Source organism: Pomacea canaliculata, linkage group LG14 (assembly GCF_003073045.1).
Source record: "Pomacea canaliculata isolate SZHN2017 linkage group LG14, ASM307304v1, whole genome shotgun sequence".
Taxonomy (NCBI): domain Eukaryota; kingdom Metazoa; phylum Mollusca; class Gastropoda; order Architaenioglossa; family Ampullariidae; genus Pomacea; species Pomacea canaliculata.
In genome coordinates, this window is record NC_037603.1 from 1121040 (window position 1) to 1147817 (window position 26778).

Here is a 26778-nt window from a genome sequence, read left to right on the forward strand (position 1 = left end):
CTAACAGTAGACTGGTTGACACACAGGTATCTCTGTCCTCTGTCAAGAAAGTTCCTCTGTAAACTTGGAGACTTTGTGTGACAAGCTGCTGACATACTTGCTCACCTCCATCTGTAGGTTGTAAATTGTTGCCTCACACAACACCTTTGGCTGACTCCTCCTTGGGCGTGCGTTTGTGCGTGTGAGAGAGAGAAGAGAGATAGAAAAGGAAAAAATGAGACATCATCAACAATAGACTGGTACAGAAAACATGAGACGGTTCAGATCACAAATTGAGGCCTAAGCCTGTGTTGCTAGTCTGTGTCCTGTTCTACAAGAGACGCCGCATGAATGATGACAAACATACTTCACATATTGAACGTAGTCTGTTGTCATTAATAAAACATTTAATGTCTTGTAATTTCTATATAAACATAAAAAGACAGGCCTAATTATCTGTACATAAATTATTCTGACAAATCTCCATTCAAATCATGTCAACGCTTTGGAAAAACCCGATAACATAGACTTTGACAGCAAACTTTTGTTCACTGTCGACCTGTCATGATTCCGCCATCTTGACATCCTCTTTATGATCAAGTTGATGAGGGGTAAGTCACACACTCTCAAAAATATATGCTTTTACCTTCTACTTGTTTTACTGAAAAGACAGATAAGTAAATGTTATTTCGTGTAGTCACACCAGTGTAAGTGGAATGCAGTGAACACATGAACTACTTGAATACAGCGACACCACAGACTAGCGGACCTCAAGTGACGACAGACTGTAAGTGTTTTTGTCTTCAGTCATTAACGGTGTGAGCAGTAAGAGACAGTATGGTTAATAGTAGCCAATGTAATCAGTATGAACGATAATGAGCAGTGTGAACAGTATTGAAATGTACAAAAATGTATCCACACAGTCTCTCGCATTTGTACCTAATCAATCACACACACACACCTGTACATTTATATTCTCCACATGCTCCAGCTAACCTGTCACAGTTATTGTCACTTGTGTTTCACGTCTCTTGCATATCCTTGCTTAATAACTTTTCTTTAGACAATATTATTCTGTTTAGTCTTGTTATTACTAATATTTCTGGTAATCAACAGATATATTATTTCTGTTTACAAAAAAATCTGTGTTGTTATCGGTTTAACATGTCTCTTAAGCAATGATCCTTTTGATGTGGGGTTATTTTAGGACCAGGTTGTCATTGATATCTTTCTTATACGATAAGGCATTTCATTGGTATAATATGACTGTTCAATTACATTTTGTCATGTCACTATGGCTGTTGACTGTCAGCCGACTGTGTAGTCCGTCATCACCTACACGGCATCGGCTCAGCCGCCATTAGCCAAGCTAATAATAGAACTGTCACACGGCGACCCCAGGGTAGCTTCTGACACCCGGGGTGGAGGACGTAGTGACTTTCCCGTTTATGTAGAACTCACATTGTCACAGTGTCTTCACACTGCAGTGAGTAGGAACTGGGGTGAGGGCAATAAGGGGGCCGGGGGCTCGGCTCCCTCAAAAAGATATTTTAGACATTGCCGCCAATCAGTTTGCTATCGCCATCGCCTAGCGACACTAACAAACTACAGTGATACCTCGGTTCTCGAACGCCTTGACTTTCGACCAAATCGGTATTCGACCAGGAAATTCGAGAAAATTTTTGTCTGGAATCCGAACAAATATTTGGAACTCGAACATCCGAACGTCCCGAGATGAGCCGAGTTGAGCCGAATGGCGTTCATTCAGCCCAGCGCGCCTTGCTTGCGTCATCAGTGTGAGTGCAGAGAGAGAGAGTCACGTTTTTGTGGAGAGAGTCATGTACGGCTCATCTCGGACGTTCGGATGTTCGAGTTCCAAATATTTGTTCGGATTCCAAGACAAAATTTTCTCGAATTTCCTGGTCGAATACCGATTTGGTCGAAAGTCAAGGCGTTCGAGAACCGAGGTATCACTGTATTGCAAATTACTGTACTGTACACTGAATTTAACCCTTAGACTTGAGTCCAAAGAAAGCCAGAAGTGGTAATGCAGACAAAGGTAAGCGGAAAGCTGTGAGAACAACTATTGAGCTAGAAGAGAAGAAATCATTGCCAAATATGAACAGGCACACGTGTTTCGGATCTGTCTGCTGAGTATGGCATGCCAAAATCAACCATCTCTACTTTCCTTAAGAATAAAAGCTGTTATAAAGGCTGCCAATGTTGCCAAAGGTGTAACACTGATAAACTAAGCAAAGCCTCAGATAATGGAAAAATGGAGAAACTGCTCCTTATTTGTAAGTACAGTAAATGAAACACAATTACTGTACTGTACAGTACATTTTATTTTTTGTTTGTTTTAATAAATACACTTTTATTCTTATTTCTTGTTGAGACTCATGTTTTTCTACATCTATTATATACAAATTAGGCCAGTAAATAGCATTTTCTGGGGCTTGGAACGAATTAATCCAGTTTCCATTATTTCCTTTGGGTTTCATTGCTTCGGTTCTCGAACAATTTGGTTCTCGACCGTCCTCCCGGAACGAATTATGTTCGAGAACCGAGGTATCACTGTACTTTATTCATGCCAACTGATTGTTTCCCTTCTAATCAGTATCGGCAGAGAAAATTATTTTGTTTTTGAGTGTATGTCTTTGTAAGTTCACATAAAGGTACAAGAATATATATATATAAACCACAACTGAGTCTTCATCTTTATTAGTTTGGGAGATATTGCTGTGTAAAGATCGTGATTTCCGTCACAGCCATGACTATTTATTATTTAATCATGTCTGAGGCTCTTCCATTTAGCATCGTGAAATCTTACAAGCCGCAAGCACATTGTATGACAAGTTAAAAACACTGATTTCTACTCAAGTGACTGAAAAACTAATTTGCAAGCTGGAAAAAAAACATTGACACTAAAGGGTTTGCGCTTGGTCATTTTGCATGAAGACACCACATGTCTTTTCAAATACTAAATTACTAAATACAACTAAACGGGTATTTTGCTAGAGTAACCACTATAGACTAGTGTTCAAATTTTCTACAACCTTTAAAGGTCTTTTATGAGATATGCAGTTTCAAATATTACAAAATTATCATCCAATGTTTTTAGGTGAAAAAGTTTAAGGGATAGCTTTAGACAACTGTAATTTATAATCTACTGCACAAAATGGGTTTAAATTTAAAACACCGATAGAAAACACAAATATGTGTTAGTCTATGTTAATTTGTATTGATTACTTTTACTTGTAGTGGAGTAAAGGTGGTGGTTCACAATGATGACTAAGTATTTAATATTTCCTCGGGACACTCAGGTCATTTTACTAAACCCAAACTGTTACTTGATAGTTGAATAAATTTATTTTCCATAAAATTGTGTGGCTAATTTTTATCGAGTTGTAAGTAGATGCTTTTTTCATTCATTTTCTTAAAGAAGAAAAAAGGAAAACACGTAAATGTATACAACCAAAAATTTCAAAATAAAAATACCACAACCCAGGTCGATAAGAAAACTGTAAACTGCATATTTAGTTTTATAGTTGTAATATTTTTACTGAAGGTCGTTTAGCTCTACTTTCCATATACGATTGTTGTTGGATGTTTCAAAAATAGATGTCCCATGCAAATACAAATATATTTTCTACTTTGTCTTTATCAGGCTCTAAAGGCTACGTGTATGTGTTATTATCAAAAGCGATTTTCTACAAAAGTGTGATAGTCGTTACATGTTCATTCCTTAAATCATATCAGTTGCAAGGTGGAAAGTGTCAACATAAACTTTAACACTCTGTCAGTGTTTTATAAATGTGGACGGTTGTCTGAGTGAGGCAAGATGCTGGGCGCTTGCTAGTGGGACAGAATAGAATTAATATGTATGTTTAACAAATGCTTTAAATTGAACCTGCAATTTTTAAAAATATGCAATTTGGCAAATCTCAAATTTCCGACTCAAGACTCATTTCGTAGTGGAGGGTCACATATTGTAAGAAGGATGGAGTGATTTCAAACTTTAGTAGCAGGCATATAGTCAGTACTGAGATCATCACGATAGTAAGACATAAATAACACCAGAAGTTAGATAACTGACATTAATGACGGATGTATATGTAACGGATAAGTACTTAGTAGAGGGGGTTAGGAGGGAAGATCGACAACCGTGGTTGATTTGATTTAGGGTAGTGGGCTGGAAGTTGTTTGCCCTTGAGCAAATGACGTAAATTGTGATGTCAAAATAAGGTGACGTAAAAGATTGAGGAAAATAACGTTAGAGAAAAAACGGTGGGCAGAGAGCTAACGGCGGAACCGAAGTGAGAGCTGGTGGATTTTTCTCGGGACTTTCTCGCTACTGCTGCGACAGCGGAAAAAGTATTACGGGAAGTAATACCGTGGTTAAACTACAGGTGGATGTACTTCACAGATCGTGAGTCACTGTAGTCCGTGTTCGCACCGTGGGGAGCTCTGTGGCTTGGGCATCCCGCAGAACAGTTTCTTGGTGGGGCCAAGAAACCACAAACTGGCGTAAGCGAGAAAACAACGGTCCCAGAACGGAAAAACTTGGTGTAAGACTGGTGCACCGACCTCCATCTGTCGCCTGGAAGGGACAGTTCTTAACAGCCGGAGAGTAAGCGCCGGTGGAGGAAAGGTTTCCTCCCGGCCTTCAGCTAATCTAACATCATCCGGCCAAACACCTCGGAGGCGGCCGCATGCGCAAGACCGAGACGTCCTGCTTTGTAAACTGTTGGTACGTAAAAACCATTTATTTTCAATATAAATAGACTTCGTGGAAAGAAGATCAGTGGGACTAATTAGAATAGAGGACTTGGGAGGGACTCAAAGACTTAATATAAAAGGTTAATGTTTCATCAAGAACGAACATTTGTTTTATTCTTCATCAGTGACAATATTTATGAGAGTCGAGTTTATTGTTAACTTTAATAGTACGTGGGCCATGAATGATAACATATTGGTAATATATCTTTGTGTGGCGAAATGAAGGAGTGAATCTATGAGTGTGGATACTTTGCCTTTGTTCATTTGACATTGTATTTGAATTGAATAATTATTCGTGCCTCTAAGAAGGTACGCCCACCCTCAAGCGATCAGGATATTTTGGTTTGTGGAAAGAATGCGCGTGTCCGCGGACTGTCCGTGACACATATACACATATATGATTGTGTGTGTAAGGGAGGTTACATGCATATAAAAGCAGAGATCTATGCGTGTATGTGTGGGGGGAGTTACAAGCAGATATAAGGCTGTGTGAGTAGGGTGGTTACACATGTATACATAAGCAGATGTGTGTGTAAAATGGGGGATTATATACATATATGAGTGTGAATATGAGTGGCTGTGTGCACCATGGGGCAATATATATATATGTAAATATGAGTAGGTATGTAAGGAATTATATATATAAGCAGATATGAGTAAGAATATATGTATACATATATCTGTGGTTAGGTAAGAATGAAATAGAGGACCAAAAAGAAATGAAATCACCTCCAAAACTTTTCAGCTGTTTACATGTGTTTATATACTTTGAATTATTTGATCACATATGCAGTAATCCAATTTGCATTAAAGGGCTAGAAGAAGGAAAGAACAAGTGAGTGAGGCAAAAAATTAGCTTTTAATGTATTAACTGTTACAAACTGACCAGTGAATGTGTGTGTGAGTGTGAATGAGGGGGATTGCATATGTTATATGGTCATGCGTGTGAATATATGTATATTTTGAATATCTCAATATCCTTAAAAGGGTGAAGAAACTAAAGATTCTTGAATCAGAAGGTTCAGAAACTGATGACACTCTGAAAAACATGAACTAAGTGCACAAATGAAGATGTAAGGAATGAACCAAGTAGTGCTACATTACACAAAATATTTCTTCAAGAATTCTTAAAGCAAAAGGTTATGAAATTAAATACCCACAAATATAAGCATTGGTTAAACATGCCAAATGCTGTGATTGTCTGTCCATGATAGGAACAGTTTGAACACTATTGCCAATGCTAGTTATAAGATCATTGGTGTCAATCAGAGGAATTTGGGTTTTTGTTGCATTTAGTAAATTGTCAGGAAATTGGCATTTACTCGATATATGAACATATTGCTGCAGGAGAACTTGTTTTATTGATTTCATGGAAATTTTATGCTATGTTAAAAATGCAGAAGGAATATATATATACACCCACACACAAAATTTTTTTTTTTATTTCAACTGCTAAATAGTAAGTGAAAGGTGTGCTTGCAAAGGGTATGGTGCTAGATGTAGGAAACTAGAAATTATTTTTTTATCAAGCCATCCGTTCTTTTACTATGTACCACTTTATTTTGTAAGTAAGCAATTGCTTTGTAACTTAGCAGATTTAATTATCTCTAGTATTAAAAATGTTTGTCATTTGTCAATGACATTATATTTTGTGTGTTCGAATCAACATATTTAGTAAATATATCAAACAGTTTTCCACATTTACTACAATGTTGCCCTCTCCTAATGCCACTCTTTATATTTAGCATGTGCGTAGACACTTTATAAATGCAATGAAGTCTAGGTAGATGTGTTTGTACTAAATAGTAAATTGCTTTCAATCATTAAATAAAGCATCATCTGGGTTATCAGTTTAATGATGTACAGAATTTAAGACAACTTAATTTTGACTGAGCAAAGCTATATTTGTAAATATTTACATTTCAAGACTCTTCATTTGTCTTTGCATTCAGGGCACTTCAATGTGCAAACCTCAGGAATTTACTTTTTGTGTGATGACTCTCCATAAAATCATTTTTTTTTAAGGTTGAGTCACAGTAGTACCTATCCACAAGGGTCGGCGTCAGGGTTTTTCTTTGGTGGGGGTGGGGGTGGTGGGTGGAACTCTGGTTTCCTCAATCCCTCTCTCTTATCTATAAAAAAAACATTCTCCCATTCTCTTACCTTTTAGTCTCTCTCCTGTACTTACACGTGTTCTTGCATCTCTCATGCTCTTCTCACACAGGCATGCAAGCAAACCTCCACTTTCACTCCTGCTCCTCATTCATTTACTAGCTTGAGAGCATTCAGGGCACTTCAATGTGCAAACCTCAAGAATTTACTTTTTGCATGATGACTCTCCATAAAATCTCTTTTTTTAAAAGGTTGAGTCACAGTAACACCTGTCCACACGGCTGAGCGTCATGGTTTTTTTTTTTTTTTGGGGGGGTAAGGGTCTGGAGCACTGGTTTCTTCAATCTCTCTCTCTTACCTATAACAATAACATTCTCCAATTCTCTTACTTTTTGTCTCTCCTGCACTCACACATTTTCTTGCATCTCTCTCGCTCTCATTGTCACACAGGCATGCAAACAAAACTCCACTTTCACTCCTGCTTCTCATTATATTCAACAACACATCATGTTCATCCTATCTGGCACTTTTCTAGGGACATTATAACTACAGCAATAAGAGATTACAGAAAATACACTACATGCTGACATTTTCAGTAATGTAGATTAGAGGTGGGAATATGAGAAGAAAAATGCAGATTTTCTGATATCAGATTTACTAGGATAGGTTTGGGTTATGAGGTAAAGAAGATGCTCCACAGCTTATATAGTCCAGTGTGCAGATCCTGGACTAGGCTACTTTCCTGTGCAACTTCGCCTCCTCTTCCCTTATTTTTAACTTCTATTGTATATGTAACCGGACTGACCGGCGCCTCTCGCTAACACCCTAGCGCCAAATCAGACATGGAGACATGCGTACGACACACTAGTACTCGCTGACACTAACACGCTCACACGAGTGCTTACAGTTCAAAGACATAAATTTATTTACAGAATATACACATCTACCAACAAAACAACTACCAAACTTATACTAGCCTACCTACCTAGCCAAAACCTAACGCCTAACTCCTAGGGTGGGGAAAAAAAAGAAAGAGACTGAGTGTCGCGAGCCGCTATTTCCAGCGGACCAGATGCATCGCTGCGCCTTGGTACTTCTCGCTAACTCAGACTCAAAAAGTCACCTACTGCCATACCAAGCAGGACCAGTTCTCGTACCGAGAGAAAAGGCGCGGACGTTGTTGTTGTTTTTGTTGTTTAGTAGGAAAGTGCTTCAACCTTTCGGCGATTTCGCACTATGGGGGGGATTGGTGTTTTACGCCGTGCATAGACGGAGCTTTAACGTCTCTGATCACGGCAAGCAGTCAGCCCTGTAAACAGATGCCACGTGCAGAGAAAGAACAGCGTGCCCGAGACGAGAAATGAACTCTGGGCAGCCAACCTCCACTGTATTGGTGACAGGCGCTAACCGTTGCACCACCGGGCCGTGCGCGGACGCTGCCTTACGCCCGCTTTTTGTACAGGGCAGCTTGGGTACTACGTCACCCGCTGTTGCTGTCCGTCTCGCGCTGCGCGCCGCTCGCGCGACCACACGTGCGGTGGAAGGGGATGTGGGGTGGAGGGGCTAGGCACTAAGTCTTGAACACACTCACTGTCAATCTTAAGACGCCGTTCGTAAGCACTACACTACAGCGACGTTGATCAGAAGCATTTCTAATGTAACCTACTTGTAGTTAAACGTTGTCTCGGTTGTTTGGTTGTCCTAATTCGATTTACATGCATACTGGGCCCGATCAGCGCTACACTCGTGGGTTATGGTTACACTCATTTAAACCCCTTCTACGGTCTACAAGCATACGGGGCTTGGTCTACAGTCCATCGCCGCTCTCCCTCATTGAGCGACCCGACACAGACCGTCGTTTACTTCTGATGGACAGAAGGACAGGCCGCCATTGAACTACCGGATCTACCCTGCGCTTGTCCGTCCGTCTGCGTGTCTGCTAGACTTGCGGGAAAGCAAGAGTGCGACACCAACACTATAGCACTATACTAGTTATCACGTGACAGTGACAACTCAAGAAGGGGAATAACCCACGTTCCTAACAAGACACTAAACCGCTGGTTAAATTATCGCACCACCAGCGTATAAAGTTAGAGCTCAGAAATCAAAGTGTTATTTATTACAAAAAAGTTTGCTTGTGTAAAGTACATGCAATATACAAAAGTCTATGAGTAAGCGAAGCATTGTGTTTGATTGTGACAGTAAGTGGGGAGACATCCTGGCTGTTTTTCAGAATCTGCTTCATTCAGTGAACAGCTTACATTGAGTTTCCTGCAGACGACAGACGATGCTCCTCACAGACTGGGTCCTGCTGAGGGCAGACGACTGTTACCTGTCTGGTTACCTGTTGTGAGAGAGGAAAGTCGCTGTAGCTGCTGAAGAGAATGGTATGCTTTGGCCATCTCCTCTTTCTCTTTCTCTCTCTCTCTAACACACAGTCGTATGGCCGTAACCCTTCAAAGTTTGTTTCCGACATTCTGACATGTAGTTAGTCCGCCACTAGTATTCTCTATTTTTAGTCTCGTTACTTTGTGTCGCTGTACACGTGACAAAACGTCCGCTAGGTCGGTGTAATGTCACTCATGTTACTCTAATCATCAAATTGTTTCCAGTTTGAGCAGGTCTCCTCTCACGTGCACCTCACATCTAGAATATGTTTGTATTTAATTTAATCTCATTGTCACACCTGATGTTTTCACCAACAGGACAAACACAAAAAGAAGGCGGCTGTTGGTACAGGAGCTTTAGGGAAAGTCGAAGTTTGTCTGCTCCACGTGACTGATGCTGAGGCTGCTTTTCTTACACACCCAGGTGAGTTGTATTTCTTGCAAATACAGACAAGTGGCATTGTGAGCAGACAGGCTGTAAGACTTACAGACACGGGGTGGATTGTGTTGCACATAAATCTGTACACATTGGTCTCTACACTGTATTTGTATAACTGTACCAGGTTTCTACCAGTTGTTTATTGAGTCTTTTATCATTTTCATTTGTATGCTGGTTTTGCAATGTCTCTGTCCATGATAGAAAGAGTCTGAACAGTATTGTTCACATCTATTCTAAGATAATTGGTGTCGGACAGAGGGATTTCAGGTCTTTTTGCCACCAACAAACAGGAAAGCTTCAGGAATTTTATATATATACCTGAACATTTACTAACGAGAGAATTTGTATTTTTTGACTCAGGTAAACGCTATTGCTTGCCAATATGTAAAAGTAACAGACACCTGAAGTCGTTTGTGCCATCTGTGGTCTAGCTGCTCAACCTCAGATAAATGTCGGTGTGTGTGTGTGTGTGATGTTGGTGCGCACATGATTATTCTTGATGCAAGTTGTTGTTTGTTTTATACCATATATATATATAATTTGCCTTCCTTTCACTGTACATCTCAACGCTGCAGCTCGCAGTGAACATGTTCTACTTTTATTTGTAACCTACTGTAACTAGAGCACCTGTCCATGTTTAAATTGCCCACTGGGACCAAGACAGGAGATCATTGCAACACCTTCATTGAGTTTGTGACAAACAGGTTACTGTCATGTCAGCATTGTAAATGTCTAAACAAAAGTGACAAAATATGAAGACACAAACAATAATCTGTACGACTGTACTGTAATCCTTTAACATAATTCATATTGTTTACATTATTGAAGGTAACGCGCGCCGACTCCAGGAGGTCAGGACTCGGTCAGGTGCTGATGTACAGGTTGACCCCAAATCCGTACCTGACACGAAGACTATCATCATAAAGGGTGACCTTAGACAAATCGACATTGCTGTCAGGCTCCTCAATCAGATGACTGGATCGCAGGTGTGGTAACTACATTAAGGAGCGGTGAAGGTTAAAGTCATCAAAAAGAGATGTCCACGAAGTGACGATGGATAAAGTCATTATTGTCAATAAAAATAAATCACGCTAATACACTGGTCAACAATGTTTTTTAAAAGTCATGTTTCTGAATTAAAATTAGTCATTTCTGACCTATTTTTATGTATTTAACACACATTTAATCAAAATGCAAAATCAGCTCTTTTTCGTAATCGGCAATAATTATTGTGTTGATCAGAAAATTCATGCTAATAGTAATTGTCCTCCGGTTAATAGCTGTAAAAAATCAAGTCACAGACTACGTCTAAGATTTTTTCTTTAGTTAGAAAGTTAGAAAGCTTATGTGTTAATAATTAATGTCATTTTAAATTTAAGATTATTAAAGGGATTCTAAAGGCAAAATAAAACTGCTTAGAATCGCGTAAAGAGTAGGATAAATTTGAATCTCTTCTATTTATATGTGTGTTCATGTGGAAAACGTTGAAGGTTTTTAGTAGAATGTTGTGTTTAATAAGAGAAATTACACGGGACTCTTTATTTTGCTTCCACGAAGTCTCGTTCTCCGTCACGTGACCCTATGACGTGAGGTTTCCATAGTGAGAACCATGCCTCGTGAATTTGCTGCAGACGATTGCCACGAAAAGATGGAAAAAGATTCAAAATTTTCTTTTCATCAGTTTCCAAAAGACAGAGCATTACAAGCCTTACACACAGAGTGCGTCATACAATAAACAGATGACGTCAAATCTTTGCAATGACCTCAGACACTTCCTGTCAGAGACTGACGTTTTAGGAGACTGACGTCATAAGGAGACTGATGTCATAAGGAGACAAGTCTGCTTGATCATCTCGGGAAGCTATCGTGGTTTCTCGGCGGAAGGACACAAGGGTCGATTTCACTGGATTTTTTCAATGTTTATAAACATCGGCAACCGAAATAGTGCTAATAAGTGGTAATTAAGTAAGAAACGAATCCTTTATTTCTCCTGTATCGCTCTCGTGCTCTATAATTGTAACTAAATATAGTTTTGAAACATTTGACCGTCGCCAGAGCCTTATCACAAGCCTTGAGTGTCCCTGTAAAATAGTTATTTTAAAATAATATACTATTACCAAGAAAAGTAAAAGACGTATTTTTACACTCTGTTACTTTCTTATGTAAAGTGTAGGAAAAACAAATAAACCAACAAGGGTTCTTTGCATAGTAAATAAATTACATATCAATTCACGAATAATCCGACTAATCTCGTAAGCATTTTCTCTAAAAATTACTTTGATGCAGGAAGATGTTTTACAGCGAGCACAGGAGTTTTGGTTAAAATGGGTTGAGGCCGCCTTCCTTGACTTTGACTCACAGGCCTACTTCCTGCCTCCTGTCTACATCAACCGCGTGCCCATGACTAGAGAGACCATTGCTGGTCAGGATATTCTTGTCCTTCAGAAACCACCTGGACAGGCCGGTCAGTCCTGCAAAGTAACGGTGAATCCATCTCCCGCTGTTCAAAGTTCCAGTCCTCAACCTACTGTAGTTCTGGACAGTGATGTTAGAGATGATGCAGCCATGCAGCGCATTTTCCTTTGTCTGCAGAAAATGTCTCAACAGAACAGTGAAGTGTTTGTTGCAATGAGTCAACTTCAGTTCGGGGAGTACCTGGGAGAACCTTGTTATGCTGCTGCAGCAGCCCAGGTGCCCTTAGCTACAAGTCTTTCCCCTCCTCGGCCGAAAAACTGGGACAAGGGCGACTTTGATGTGCTTCTTATTGACAGGAAGTACGGTTTTGTGGTCTGTGAGGTGAAGGCTGTTGGTGACAACGTACAAGAACTTGGTCTGTCACAGCAGGATATGGAAAAGAACATCCGAAAGAAACTAAAACAGGCCATCGTTCAACTGGACAAGGCGGAGGCCATGTTGTCTCACCTGGTGTCCGACATTGCTCCCGGTCTGCGCATCACTAAGACCATCGCTGTCCCAAACCTCACTGCTCATCAGGTAGAGCAGGCAATTGCTGGTGACAATCAACTCACTCAGGTAATATTCGTAGGTTGAGTTTGTCAATATTAATTCTAAACCATTGTCTTGATGATAGAGGTCTGATAGATGTCGTGTTAAATAACAGACAAGAATGACAAATCTTATGTGGGAGATATAGAAGTTCTAAAATACACAAATTTAGTACTTTAGGTGCCAAAACAATTATTAGGGTCTATTGTTTTAAAACAGTTTTAAGCCGAGTCAGGACCTTACCTGCGTACTCTTCCACGAAAGAATGAGAAGTAGTTCTGTTTCCTTAATGTGTAATTCAGGTCGTCTCACTTGACAAGAAAAGTGTCGATGGATAGAGAGGTGGTGTCAACAGTTTTACCCAACTAATTAGCAAGACCTTAAAGTATAGTGTGTAAGAGCTATGGAACGTTTCCAATCTTCAGCAAAGCATAGGTTAAGGCAGGGGTGAAGAGCATGTAGCTTAAAGGTCGTATGAGGCATCCTATCAGGTGGAAACTGTTTAGCGCATTTCGCTGCTGATCGTGAATTTTATTTCTGTAAAGGACTTGTGTCACTGCCTTGGAAAACCACAAACAGCAGATGCTGCCGGCGCGGCTGGTCTTTGTTTGACCTCTGATCAGTTGTCTGACCCCAAGACCCCGTGGGACGTCAGTAGTCACGTGCTGAGGGAACTCGGACACTGGTGGCAGCGACGTGTGGCTGGGGCTGGACCTGACAGTCACATGACACGTGACGTGTACAAGACACTGGTAGCCAGGTGAGTTGTAGAAATGTATGATATGATATAAAAAGTATATTATTTTTGGTAAGTACTTCGTTGTCCGGAAAACAGCATGGGTCGTGATGAAGTCATTGGCTCTGTTGGTCTCTGTCTCTGCGTTAACCAGCATGCAAGGTACCCCTATAAACAGTCCTACCCAGAGTGTTGTGCCGAGTGACACACATCACGCACCTTACATCATTAGCACGAAGCAAGAGGTCTTCAAGGCTCAAAACAGCGACACCCATCAAGAAAACACTATTCTGTAAGAGAAGTTGCAAGTAAGTGAGGAGTATTATCGAAAAAAAGAAAGTATTCCAAAAATCCCCTTTTCTAACCTTCAGGACTGTCTACTCAATGGAATAAATAAACCAAGAGCACTAAATGTGCCCATTATTCGAAAGATACTAAAGGAAAAGGCGAAAGCAATCTCGGATAGCCTGGTTATCCAGAATGTTTAAACATCAAATGGTCACACTCGTTTGTTGTAGGTTCTGCGGTCCGGCGACAACAGTGACTGTGCCATGCACATGTCCTCCACGTGTGAGTGTCAAGACCCTGGGTGAGGCCGTGTGGTGGACAGGAGAGTGCTACACTGCTGTAATAACACTCTTCCCGGAGCAAGTTCACCTGCTACACACGGCGCCTCCCACACTCTTTGTCGCCGGACCGCCCGGAACAGGTAAAACTGTGGTGCTGCTGCTGATGGCCATAGAGTGGCTGCGATGTGGTCACCACGTCTACGTTGTCAGTACGTGGAGGGGGAGTCTTGCAGCGTGCATCATGTTGTATCACCTGTTGCTGCAGACAGTAAAGACACAACAGTCAGCAGGTGTATCACCTGGTCAGCCTCACCTCCTGCAGTATCACCTTGATGACGGTGAAGACGTGGAGAAGGCCGTCAACGACTTGTCACAGGCGGCGAGCGGAGGGTCGTTGTACGTCATCGCTGATGAAGTAGGGAGTAAGTACAGGTGAGTTGTACAGCGTGTGATGTGATGATAGACACATAGGTAGATGCTGTCTGGATTTACTGCATTACAACTATTTGGTGCTTAACAGGTGATGTTTCCTCAACAGTTGTGACACCTGATGGAGGTGTTGAGTTGTCAACATAGATTTGTTTTGAAGCATCGGCTGTTACACAGATTGTGCTGCAACACGTATCATTATTGTGACATCACTTAGTTGATGACATCATTGGTAACGATATTACACATGATACACAAACAGAATCACACATTAATAATAGTACACAGTGTAACGCGTGTAGCTACATCCTGTGTTACAGTCGTGACTACAAAATCAACTACTTCCAGACTTTGTGTGAGTTGCTGCTGACTCGAGTTCCTCGTCTCCATCTGTGGGCGGCAAGTTGTTTCCAAGACTACACACCCGCCGGCTGGCAAGTGGAATATTTAACCAGACCACTCCGCTCTCCTCCGGCCGTCGTCAGGGAAGTCGAGCAGGACGTGAGGATCACTAGACACCGTGAGGTACTGCCGTACAGAGAGCGAGGTGTGCCCGACCACACAGACGGCCCGCCAGTCACACGACTGTATCACCGAGGTCAGGGTCACCCAGGTCTCATGCCTCGTGACTGTTTTACATGCGGTCGTGAGGTGGCCAGCTTCCTACACAGTCTCCGTGTTGGTGTTACAGGTAGGTGTGTGTATTGTGTAGTGTAACGTTGTTTACAGTTAAACACTTACCTATGTGATAAATAACGAACGTGTGAGAAACAGTCTTGTAAATAAGACTGTGTTAGTGACGTGTGTCTCTCAGTTTACGTGATGACGTCACGATTCTATTGTTTATCTCCATGTTGACAGGGAGAAGCACAACAACATCTACAACATTGACCTCTACCAGTGTCGGCACAACACCACCCTGTCTACAGTGGAGAGACGTGCTGGTGTTGTACTGGAATGACATTAGTGATCAGTGGGGTGTGGTCACAGGACTGCAAGAAGCGGGTATCCCAGTGCGGATGATGAAGGATGATGACATCGAGGACGTGGCCACGGCCCGCAGTGACGTGGTGTGGGTGGCGGGTGGAAATCGTGTTCGTGGTCTGGAGAGAAAAGTCGTCGTCTGTCTGGAGGACCCTGATTTTGATTTATTTACACCTAAGTATTTAGATCTTACCACTCCCCGACTTGACCTCATGTCCCGCTGTACGTCACAACTTGTGATTGTCTCCCTGAAGCTAGTGGAATGATACTTTAATGTTAATAAATAGTAGAAGTTGTGTTTGTAATCAAAATATAATGAATCTAATTATTTCCTATTTTTTTATGTAAGTTTTCTTGTATTTTAATATCAGATAAAAAATAAAAAAAAATTGTAAACATACATTCATGGAAACGTTATGACGTGTTTCTCTCTTTCTCCCTCTGTCTCTCTCTCACACACACATACAAATACACCAGCACACAAACAAAAAGCACAGTGTTCTTTTCAGATATAGGTAACACCGTGAAATTAGTTTTTGTAGACAGAAGACCTCTGCAGGCCTAAGAGCATTCTCGCCATTCTATGTTAACAAACAGCAGAAAGCTTTTAAAAGTAGTGTTCGGATACAGAACACAAGCACAAAGTTGTGTTCAAACAGCAGACTCACAAACACACAGATCCACAACTGTTTCCTGTATCCATCTTTCTCAGTTGTCTCCACTTTTCTCAGTACTCTTCAGCATTTTCACTCGTTCTCTCACTTTAAAGAGTCATGACTACCACGCAGGATCTTTTTTTCTTCTTCTGAGAATCGGCTTCTCATTCTTGCAATCTACCCTAAATAAGGTTAAACAGAATGTTTTAGTAAAGATTTGTACCTGACACGCATTTTTACAGCAGTTCAATCGTACCTAAACGAAAATCTGGCACGATGATAAAACAGGGTTAGGGTTACATGGCAGGTCATCGCTGTTTAATTTGATGAAAACTTCGATTGAAATGAGCATGAAATGGATCAAATGGTAAACAGAAATGATTTCCAGCTGTATATGTTGTTTCTTGGAGTAGTTTGTCTTCGAAAGCAAACTTCATGTGTGTCATAGGGACATCCCAAAACACAAACGATTGGTTGCTTGTGTAATACAATGTACACCGACTTCAAGTGTATTCCTCCGCCTGAAGAGCAGATAAGGTGTTCTAATAAATACTAAACCGCAGTTCAAGTCTTACATTCGGACATGGGGTGATTACAAACAATAAAATGGTTCCTGTGGTCGTCCTTATTGACCATTACAACGTTTCACAGTAAGTCAGTTCTATATGGAGTTAATCTTTTAATATAGTCTGAGCTGCTTTCTAAACATTTTAAATAGAATAGATAGATACCAAAAGGAAAAAGTAGAAATCCCTTGTAGACATCTAGGTTTAATGCAGTTTTCTAATTTTAAAAATACATGGAAAGGCCATTCAAACCAATAAGTATTCATGATGTCTATTTAATCAGTATTTATGGGGTTTTGCAACGAATTAAACGAGTTTCCGTATTTGTTCTTGTGTTATTTTGTAGCTAATAATTTTCGGGAACCTAAGGAAATCTCTCAGAGCAATTACTATCTTCATTGTCTGATATTTTAAAGAGAAGCAAATTTTGAAGGTATATATTTCTCTGGTACACCTTGGACAAATAAGTTCTGTTTTATCTATATCTGCACAAAATGGACAGTTATAATCCGAAGATAACCTATGTCGTACGTGCCTAAGGGTATGGACTTTTATTAAAGAGGCACATACTGTAAATCTGATTAAAGCACTTCTGATGTTGGCATTTCTTAAGTAGTGTAGATGATGACTATCAGTAAAAGAGGATATAAACGAATTATAGAAACACCGTTAATGGGAAGATATAGTAAACTGCCATTTTTGCTAATAATAGTCTTGGAGTATTTTTTTTTTTAAGTTTTAACAAATAGTTGAAGGTGTCCAACGCTTTGATTTTGCCAATGAGTGGGTGTGTGGAATTTGTTTTCATTCCACGTGTTTCACAGTTTTATACTAGTGGATACTACTTGCTCATTAATTACTGTTTGCATTCTGCCCAGATGTCGTTGCCCAATCGGCGTCTGACCCTTGTGTCCATGGCAACTACAAGAACCTGACGGACATCCACCGCAGTGTAGCCTATAAGGCGGTCTACCCAGAACCTTTACTGTGTGACGATGGCCTCACCGCCGGCTGGTACCGGTTTGTGGTCGACGTAGAATGGATTTTCCCTAAGTTATTCCTAGCGACGATCAACTGTCCTCATTGTGTCTTAAACAACATTTGTGTCGGACTGATGGCGGGAAGATAGTGAGTAGACACTAAAATGAACATCTGTGTGTGAACGGAGATTTGAAAAGGATGCACTATGGGCACTTTTATGGTGACAAAAGGAGATAATGATGCTTCAAAAGTCAAGATATCTTTAAATTTTAAAATCTTAACAAATCTCATTATTCTCGGTTGCGTACTGCTGTCCGGTATTTTCTTGTTTATTAACGACTTCTGTGTGACTCTAAGTCTTTGCAATGGGCTTGTCGGCCAACCGTAGTCTGTCACCTGATTTTATTTTAGTGGCAGAGCTCTACCCTCGTCTGACTGACCCGCCGATATTCGATGGACCAGTAATAGAACAGAACGCCTTCTACTTCACCTGTGACCTGACCTTCGGCGGCAGTAACCCCAATCAAGCCTTTGAGTTCGTCTCCAAACATGCAGCAAAAATGTATTTGGCTTGTAGAGCAGAAAATAGAAAACTGACCTCATCCACAGTGCCGAAAAAGTTAGTTTCACTTAAACTTTTTGATCTTTATTATTGTTTTCGTTTTTGATTTAATATTGTCTTATATTCACTTTTATTCAAACTCCACGTAAATTTATTCAAGCTCTGGAAAAAAAAGTACGGATAATTACTATTCGTGTATATTATCAATTTCTCCATACCCGTACTGCATAGGGTGAAAGCAAAACAATTATTTACTGAACGACGACGATAATAAAAAGAGAACTAAGACCATGTGTTAAACTCAACCAGCAAGATTTTCTTTCATTCATTTTCAGAAAAGTCCATCAAGCGATTTTATCTCACAGCTACCATCGATGGCCGTCGTTATAGCAACGCCGTGAATGTGACTGTCTACGAACTCAATCCGAAGGATAACTCGCAGGTCTGCACCGTCTCCCTTAGCACGACAGAGTGGTCTCCCGTTCCGACAGTTCAATGTGAGAAAGTCCTTGATATTTCAATGTTAATTGTCTTTTTTGTGGGAAGGAGGGTGGGAGTAGTTTTACAAAGTTCACTGTCATCGGCTTACATTTATTTTAGCTCAAGAAATGTTAATATTTCTGAAAATAGCTCTAGTCCAATCTAGTCCTATTTTTAAACTCCCACTTCTGATAAATTACATAGAGCTGAGCTTTTGAGAATACAATAAATTCGATAAATTAGAATAGCTGTGATAAGCACACAGTAGCATGAGGTTTGTAACACTTGCAGATGGACATTACTTTATCTACTCACAAAGACAGGTAGACTGGTGTTTGTTCTGTTGACACTCACAAAGCTGCACTTCGTTTACTCTGTTTTCTAGCATACATAGTTTTCATCTGCATAGCGGGATCTTTGAACATTTACAAGTGGTTTACTCTGTTTGTTCACATGTACAGGTAGCTTGTCGTGCGCGCTCAATTTTCACTGACCGTGGTGTTTTCAGTCCCTATATAGTCAGCAATAGTATCTCAATGGCAGTGAGTATGGAGTCTTTATATTTTCATAATTTTTTTGTACCCCGTCTTTCTCTTTCTCTCTGGGTGTGGATGTGTCACACATGTCTATGCATGCATACGTGTAATCTGTATCCTATACACACGTGTCTGGATCCTGCTTCAAGCGGACACTACAAAAAAAGTTGCTGTTAATCATATTTATTTACACGAAATGTATAATTCCCATAATCTTACTGTTTTTTCAGGGTCCCTGATAGCAGGAGAAAAACTGTCACAGTATGACGTGTCAGGAAGGTTTGATGAAAGTTCTTTTTTGGATGCAGTAATCAGACAACAGAAATGTTGGAACATGGAAAGTGTCTTCTGTACGTCAATGTTAACAATAAAAAAGGTTGTAAAAAATGTTCTTTGCACGGTTCTTAGCTCCTGAGAATATCCAATATGTTATCTAAGTATTCAGCCCATTGTTTGGTGAGAGAGAATCAATGTTAAGGACACGACCTCTTTACACAACTCACTCACTCACCGGATACACGTAGATTAGCCGCCACTGTTTGATTAACATTGATGGCATGGTATCCCTTGCGGTTTACAAATTCAACTCTTGTTCAGTTGGAGCCTGAATTCTAATCAAGTTCCCGTTGATAAATCCAATTACTGGAAGTGCGGTGTATGTCTTTTTGTGTCATCCCCACGATCATAATTAGGCAATGTCTGGTCTCCAAAACCAAACACTGGAACTTTCACCACAATGCGACTAACAGTTTACTGGTTGACACACTGATATTTCTGTCCTCTGTCAAGAAAGTTCCTTCGTAAACTTGGAGAGTCTGACTGACTCCTCCTTGGGAGTGTGTTTGTGTGTGTGCGCGAGAGAGATAGAAGGCGCTGCTACCGATGAAGATAACACCGCTCACTCAGGAAGCAGGCAACAGAAGGTAATCCCTAACGAGCAGTGTCTTTCATCTAAAAAGAAAAGCTGACAATAACGATGTGAAAAGAACGGTAGTCAACCTTAAACTGATAATAAAATAAAAAAGCGATAACCAAACAAATAACCAAATAGCTTGCCTGGCTGCCTTACAACGATCAGAATGAAGAGAGTTGTGTAGTCAGTGAGACACACCTGTAGGCTACCTGGTGATAAAACATGGCTACCCTTCACATTCTTATGTATGACATCTTTGGTAGGTAAGTATATGTGACCACTAGCTGTATTATATATATACAATCACTAGGTCTATACACGAATAATATGTGACTACACGATAAAGCACACTGTATCGACTGTGTGACCTTTTCACCGGCGAACTGTATGAAGAAATCATTATGGCGAGATGTAAGAAGGAGCAGTTGATAGGAAGTTGTGTGTAGGTGGACACGGTATGGTGCAGACAAAGAAAGAACAACACAAATGAGTGTAAATACACAACAAACACAGATCAAGAGGAGACTCAGATCGAAGAACAAGAGAGTGCAGTCCCCTTAAGTCAGTTAGGCGAATGGACATCACTGTCGGTTTAACTGTCAGCTGGTCTCAGTATATTATTTCTGTACATTGTCGTCAACAGACATTTGTTTGCTATTTTTCTAGTAATTTCCCGTGAAATGTAATCCAGGCACTTTACGATGGACGCGCTCGTAGCAGACGAACCTCAGCGTCAGTGTCGCAGGCTATTTTTATCCTGCTGTAGAGGGATAGGGCAGATAAAGATCAGCTGACGTTTGTTGTGTTTGACGTCACCAGTCGTCTGCTCAGCGCTGTTTCTAACGTACTTGTGTGGCTGTTGGCTGTCCATTGCCTCTTCTATCTTTGTGCGCATGTTTCTTGTGGAGCAAAGCTTGGAGATGAAAGTGTCCGATGGTGTCGGCGCTGGCTATTATTTCAGCCCCAGCCAAATGTTGTTGTCAACCTCGGAGTTCAGCGTGTCCTGGTCAGTCGTCTGTCAGCAGCAGGCTGTGGCGGACGTGCCAGGCGGTGCTGACCGTAGTACATGGGTGCCACTGTTGGACAAGATCCATCACTAAGCCGTTTGGGTAAATAAACGAGTTTTTTCTTCCCTCATTATAGAATTTGGAAAAGCTCTGATCGGTGAGTGCGTAGGTGGTTCTGCTTGTGCATGTGATCAAATCAGTTTGTCCAGGAACTAATATCCAACATATGTCCGTGGTTTGTCTGTTTTGCATAGTCTGGGAATGTTTATAAGGAGTTTGTTTCAATGATGTGTTCCACACCAAAGAGAAAATATTTTATAACCATTTTCACTATCACTACAACTGACAATCACGCAGTCGCCATACGATGGACTCCAGACGGTTGAAGAAAACGAGGCCGCCCAAAGGAAACTTGGAGAAGAACAGTGGAAAGGAAGATGAAAGGAAAGGGCAGGACATGGGGTCACCTGGAGCGGGTTTCAGCCGACCGACATCGGTGTCGGACTCTGGTTGAGGCCTTATGTACAACCTGATGCACGATGAGGATTAGATAGATAGATCGTTATGACGCATAATTCAGAATGGTCACACCCAGTGAGAACCCAAATCAGGCAGATACTATTGTCACTGGATAAATCAAGGTAATTATTACTTTAATCAACTAAATGTCTACAAACAGCCCCTAATAATGGAGCCAACAGAGAAGTCTCCTCAAATGACACCAGCAACCTTCTTCTGCTCATGGTCTAACGAATTTACGTCTTTTCCAAATCTTGTGCAGTAAAACCATTGTTAAAACGATATGACTACATTTAGCCTTGTGTGCTACATGGTGATAGTGCCTGAGTGTGTTAGTGTGTGTGTGTGTGAGCAAAAGTGTCTGTATGTGTTAGTGTCTACGTTAGTGTGTCTGTTTGTTAAGGTTAGTGTGTGTGTGTGTGCTTGTTTGGGTGTATGTGTCTGTTAGTTTTAGTGTGTGTTTGTGCGTAGCTGTGTGTTAATATTACAGTGTGTGTGCTAGAGCTAGTGTGTTTGCTAGCGTGTGTTTTTGTTTGTTAGTATTAGTGTGTGTGTAAGTGTGTGTTTGTGGTTGTTAAATTTAGCGTCTGTGTTAGTGTCTGTTAGTGTGTTAGTGTTATTATGTTAGTGTGTGTTAGTGTGTGTATTTGAGAAAGAGTAGGAGAGCAGTAGACGGGAACAGTCGCGCTATTACTATTGTTTTGATGTCAACAGTTCAGCTCAGTGGAGATAATTTTTTTGTTGTTGACATTTTGACTTATGTCGAATGACGCAGCGAGCAAGAAATAAAAAAACCCACTGTTAATGTTATCTCTTCTGGACTTTGTACCACTACCTTGTGATAAGAAATAATAGAGGATAGAGCACCGGCCAAGTAAAGACTAGTGGGTTATTCCTTATTCCTCCATTTTGTAGAGGTAAATGGCAAGGCGTCATCTTGTGTCTGGACTATTATCGACCGTGAGTACAGACAATCTTAAGTGAGATAAAAATTATAAAATAGTGGAATAGTCTTTTCTCTCAAATGTGATATACGTAGGACAAACAAGCACAAAGTGAATTTTAGTCTCGTCACTGTAACTAGAAGGACATTGCATTGAGAACTGTTGTTTAAAGTAGCTAAGGTTGTGACACTGAACATTCATTATACCTCATGTAAATGTAAGGTGTCTTCACAGTTGTTATTTATGAGGTGAGAGATATGGAGTACTCGATAAAGCTGTTTTAAAAGAATATACAGAAAATATAAGCTACTGGTGAGTGTATCGTGTCCTGTTGATGACAGTCTATTAGCCTGAGTTTGAACTCCATTCAACAAAACTTTAACATTGTCAACGCCTTGATTTTCCCAAACGATACCAAAATTAAATTTGTACAGTATTATCATTATATGGTTCAGCCACATTTTGTATTATTATTTTGAAGTAACTTTTGTAATATTACTAGTGCTTTCCTAGATACACACTTCGTAGGGAGATGAGTTAGTCTAAGCCAGCATGGAATGTATATGTATATGTACATATATAAGGCTGGCAACTTCCACCTTAACCCTAAACTACAACATTTGGAATGCGAGAAGTGACGCCCACGAAACGCTTCATGGTAAACAGATAAACGTTTTCTATAATGTTGATGTCAGCAATAAGTCCCCGTATTTCATAGACATTTCACTGAATTGGTTGTATTTGGTTATCGAAAAGTTTGGGAAAAAATAATGGGTGATGTCACGAAAGAGTGGGGATAGGGCTATAGTGTAGGTTGCCTTGTAGAATGCCTTGGACAATAAACATCTCACTACATCTAGTGTCGCCCATATTTGACATCCTAGCTGTCTACCATCATCAAGCACAGAGAGGACATGACAGTCTATATCCTGTCCTGACAAACCGCAGACGACAGTCGCTGCCTCTTATAGACTTGGTCCTGCTGAGGGGAGACCACTGTCAGCCATGTCTGGTCCCCCGCCGTCTGCTTCACAACAGGTGAGACAAGGTGTAGTCAACCCAGGACTGTGACTCTGTTGGGGTTAGACGGGTCAAGGTGAAAGAGGTTACAACTTGCATAAATGGTAAAAAGAATTTTCACGATTTGTAAAAACTATTGTAAAATATACTCTTATGCGTATTTTTATGAGACTAGCTGTGTATATGGAGTTCAGTGTAGGATGTTACCATGTAAATTTGTAATAAATATTACAGGGACAATGCTGGAAAGGAGGCCCTGGAGGAGAAAGTTCTAGAGGCGGCGGAGGAGTCGAAGTTCACCTACACGCCGTGACCGACGAACAGGCTGCACTACTTCAGAATACAGGTGAGTTTGGTTTTCGTGTTATTCTCTGAGAAATATTTCTTTTTTTCGTTCCTTAACTTGTACAGGGATAGATGCTTTTCACGGTCATGTATACCAAATGTGTCTTCAGTTGCAACTTCTTAAAATCCACCTCGCAGGTATCCTGATGATGTTCCGAGGTGTGTCTCAATGTAACGGGGCTGGTGTCACAAACAATTTCACTACGTGGTTGAACATTTATTGTAACACCATGAAGTGAGATGCATTGTATCTTCATTGTCTGGCATAGTTCTATGCACTGCTGGAGGGATTCATCTCAGATGCCCTTTAGCTCCGTCGTTACAGCCCTGTCTGTAACCTGTAAGCCTTCAAAACAGGTCCCCCAGATGATCCTTTTGAGACTGGGAGAAAGACAAAAGTCACATTGAGCAAGATCAGGTGAATAGTGTGTTTTTTCCAGTACGGCCATGAACTACCGGATACTCAGGTTGGTGTCAGCAGATGCATTGTCGTTGTGAAGCAGCCAGGTTGCAGCTTCTCACAAAACCCTGAATAAACGGCAGTTCTTGGCCGAGGATTTTGTTATCATCTACCATGATATATTGGTCAATAAGCAAGTCTACAAAGAGATTTTGCGGCGTTTACTTCGCTCATTGCAAAAGAAAAGACAACAGTTGCAAAGTTTGTTCTGTTACTATTAGTTTTTCTGTCGCAGTGCTGATACGATTCTGTGTTCCTTTCAACATGAGTTTGCGTGCTTGGATGATTAGACTGGTTCCTTTCTCTATAAAGAATATGAAAAATTACTGCTTTCATTCGTTGGACCATTCTACGCGTTTCTAGACACTTTAGCACACAGCAGTAATGGCCTTTGTTGTTTCATCTTCACCTTCATTGAGTAGGTCATCTGGAGCGTGGCTAAGCCCAGGAAAGTCCCTTTCGTCCTTTATAACTTTCTACCGTCCTTCTGACTTCTGCCCATAGAACTAGTAGGAATAGGGATTTGCTTATTGTCTTTTTGTAATAGTGAAGGATATTAGCGTCTATATTCAGCTAGAAATAGTTATATTCTTTGCAATATTTTTCCATCGGTTGAGTACAGCTGTCAAAGAATGTTGTTGTCTTCGATCACTGGGGTCTTCTGTTGACCAAAGCCTGGTGAGGATATGTACTATTTGTTAGGTGTTGACAGGGTTGTCCATAGGAATGGGAATCCCATGGGAATCCAATGGGAAACGTCCCATGGGATGGGACGGGATGGGACAGCACACATTTGTATTTCCAATGGTAGTCGATACTTGATATTGTAAAATAAATTTACGCTGAAACTTGCATTGTCAGACTTTTTAAGCACAGGAAATATACTTTTTTATTCCAGTTTCATTATGCCATGACTTTGTTAACATGTGAACAATGCGCAGTGTTGTCCATAGGAATGTTATTACCATGGGAATCGTCCCATGGGATTGGATGAGATGGGACAGGCATAAATTGCCATGGGATGGGATGGGATGGGAAGGGAAGGGATGGGATGGGATAGAAAAATATGTCCCATGGACAACCCTGGGTGTTGATCATCATCGAGGAGCAAACTAGAACAGTTGAACAGAAAGCAAACAAAAGAAGATAATATTTCATTGCCAACATGCTGATTGTTCGTACTTTCTAGAGAATGGCGTATAACCAAAAGAGATAATATAACTGAGATGAGGTTAAGAATAAAGGTAGTGACTGTAAAATGCATTTTACAAGATATTAGGAGCATGAAAACTATAATTACCACTCAGTTTGGTGTATTAATTACAGTTTCAAATGCAACTGTCGGCTAGATTTTTGTATACAAAAGTCAAAAATAATTTTTTTTTTACAGAAAACATATGTCTACTTGACCAGGTGAGCAAACAGTCAGGCGCTGACGTAAACTTTGATGTCAACTCGTCACCTGTACTCGGTAGGAAAGTTGTCACCATACGTGGTGTTCCATCTCAGGTCGACGAAGCAGTCAAGCTCATCAATCAAAAGGTTTGTTTGTTTATACATTTATTTAAATAAAAACTACATGAGGATCTAACAGTATAAATATAAGCAAAAGGTTCAATTTAAAAAAAAGCGATTTGACCATGAACTATACTAAGTGGTAAACAATAATACCATTGGTAATTTGTAATAAATATTTCCTTTCCGAAAACTGGAATAGTTTTATGTAAAAGTAAATGATAAAGGTTTGTCAAAGAAAAGTTGAAAGAAATTGACTTATAGTAATACGTCAAGCTTTCAGTTTCATCTACTAAAGCGGTTTTGATGCAGTTAACATTATCAGAACAAGCCCAGACATTCTGGTTACAATGGGTTGAGGCCGCGTTCCCTGATCTCGACTCTGACGCCTACTTCCTGCCTCCTGTCTACTTCAACCGCGGGCCGATGACCAGAGAGTCCATTGCTGGTGAGAGTATTGTGGTCCTTCAGCCAGCACCTGGAAAGGCCGGTCAGTCCAACAAACAAGCGATGACTACACCTGCTGCTGGTCAGGCTCCCAGTCCTCAAGCTACTGGAGTTCAGGACAGTGATACCAGAGACGATGCCGCCATGAATCGTGTTCTCAAATGTCTGCAGACAATGTCTGAACAGAAGAAAGAAGTTTTGGTAGGACTCAGTCAGCTGAAGTTCGGACAGTACTTGAGTGAACCTTGTTACTCAGCCGCAGTTGCCCAGTTACCTGTAGCCCTCAGTCTTCCGTCGTGTCTGCCCCGAAACTGGAAACAAGGAGACTTTGATGTACTTCTTCTTCACCGACATTTTGGTTTGGTCGTACTTGAGGTGAAGACATTTGGTGACAACCTACAGGAACT

The 26778-nt window shown here is 40.7% G+C and overlaps 1 protein-coding gene and 1 long non-coding RNA gene across 3 annotated transcripts; both read left to right on the plus strand.

Annotated features, from left to right (window-relative positions):
* Positions 1-235: 235 nt before the first annotated feature.
* LOC112554930 lies at positions 236-26778 on the plus strand. The gene is made up of 11 exons (XM_025223004.1): positions 236-590; positions 677-766; positions 9104-9257; positions 9576-9681; positions 10525-10682; positions 11983-12729; positions 13248-13462; positions 23469-23622; positions 23839-23950; positions 25800-25951; positions 26237-26778. Exons 3-8 carry the CDS (start codon positions 9255-9257, stop codon positions 23500-23502), a joined length of 1263 nt encoding a protein of 420 aa, XP_025078789.1. The 5' UTR covers positions 236-590; positions 677-766; positions 9104-9254; the 3' UTR covers positions 23503-23622; positions 23839-23950; positions 25800-25951; positions 26237-26778.
* Positions 14390-19714, plus strand: LOC112554958. 2 transcript variants are annotated; one of them, XR_003097355.1, is made up of 8 exons: positions 14390-14439; positions 14757-15127; positions 15298-16726; positions 17521-17843; positions 18041-18242; positions 18521-18682; positions 19127-19207; positions 19432-19714. It is a non-coding gene; the product is annotated as an uncharacterized LOC112554958 (long non-coding RNA). The 2 variants fall into 2 exon arrangements; XR_003097354.1 differs by having other exon boundaries at positions 17521-17770.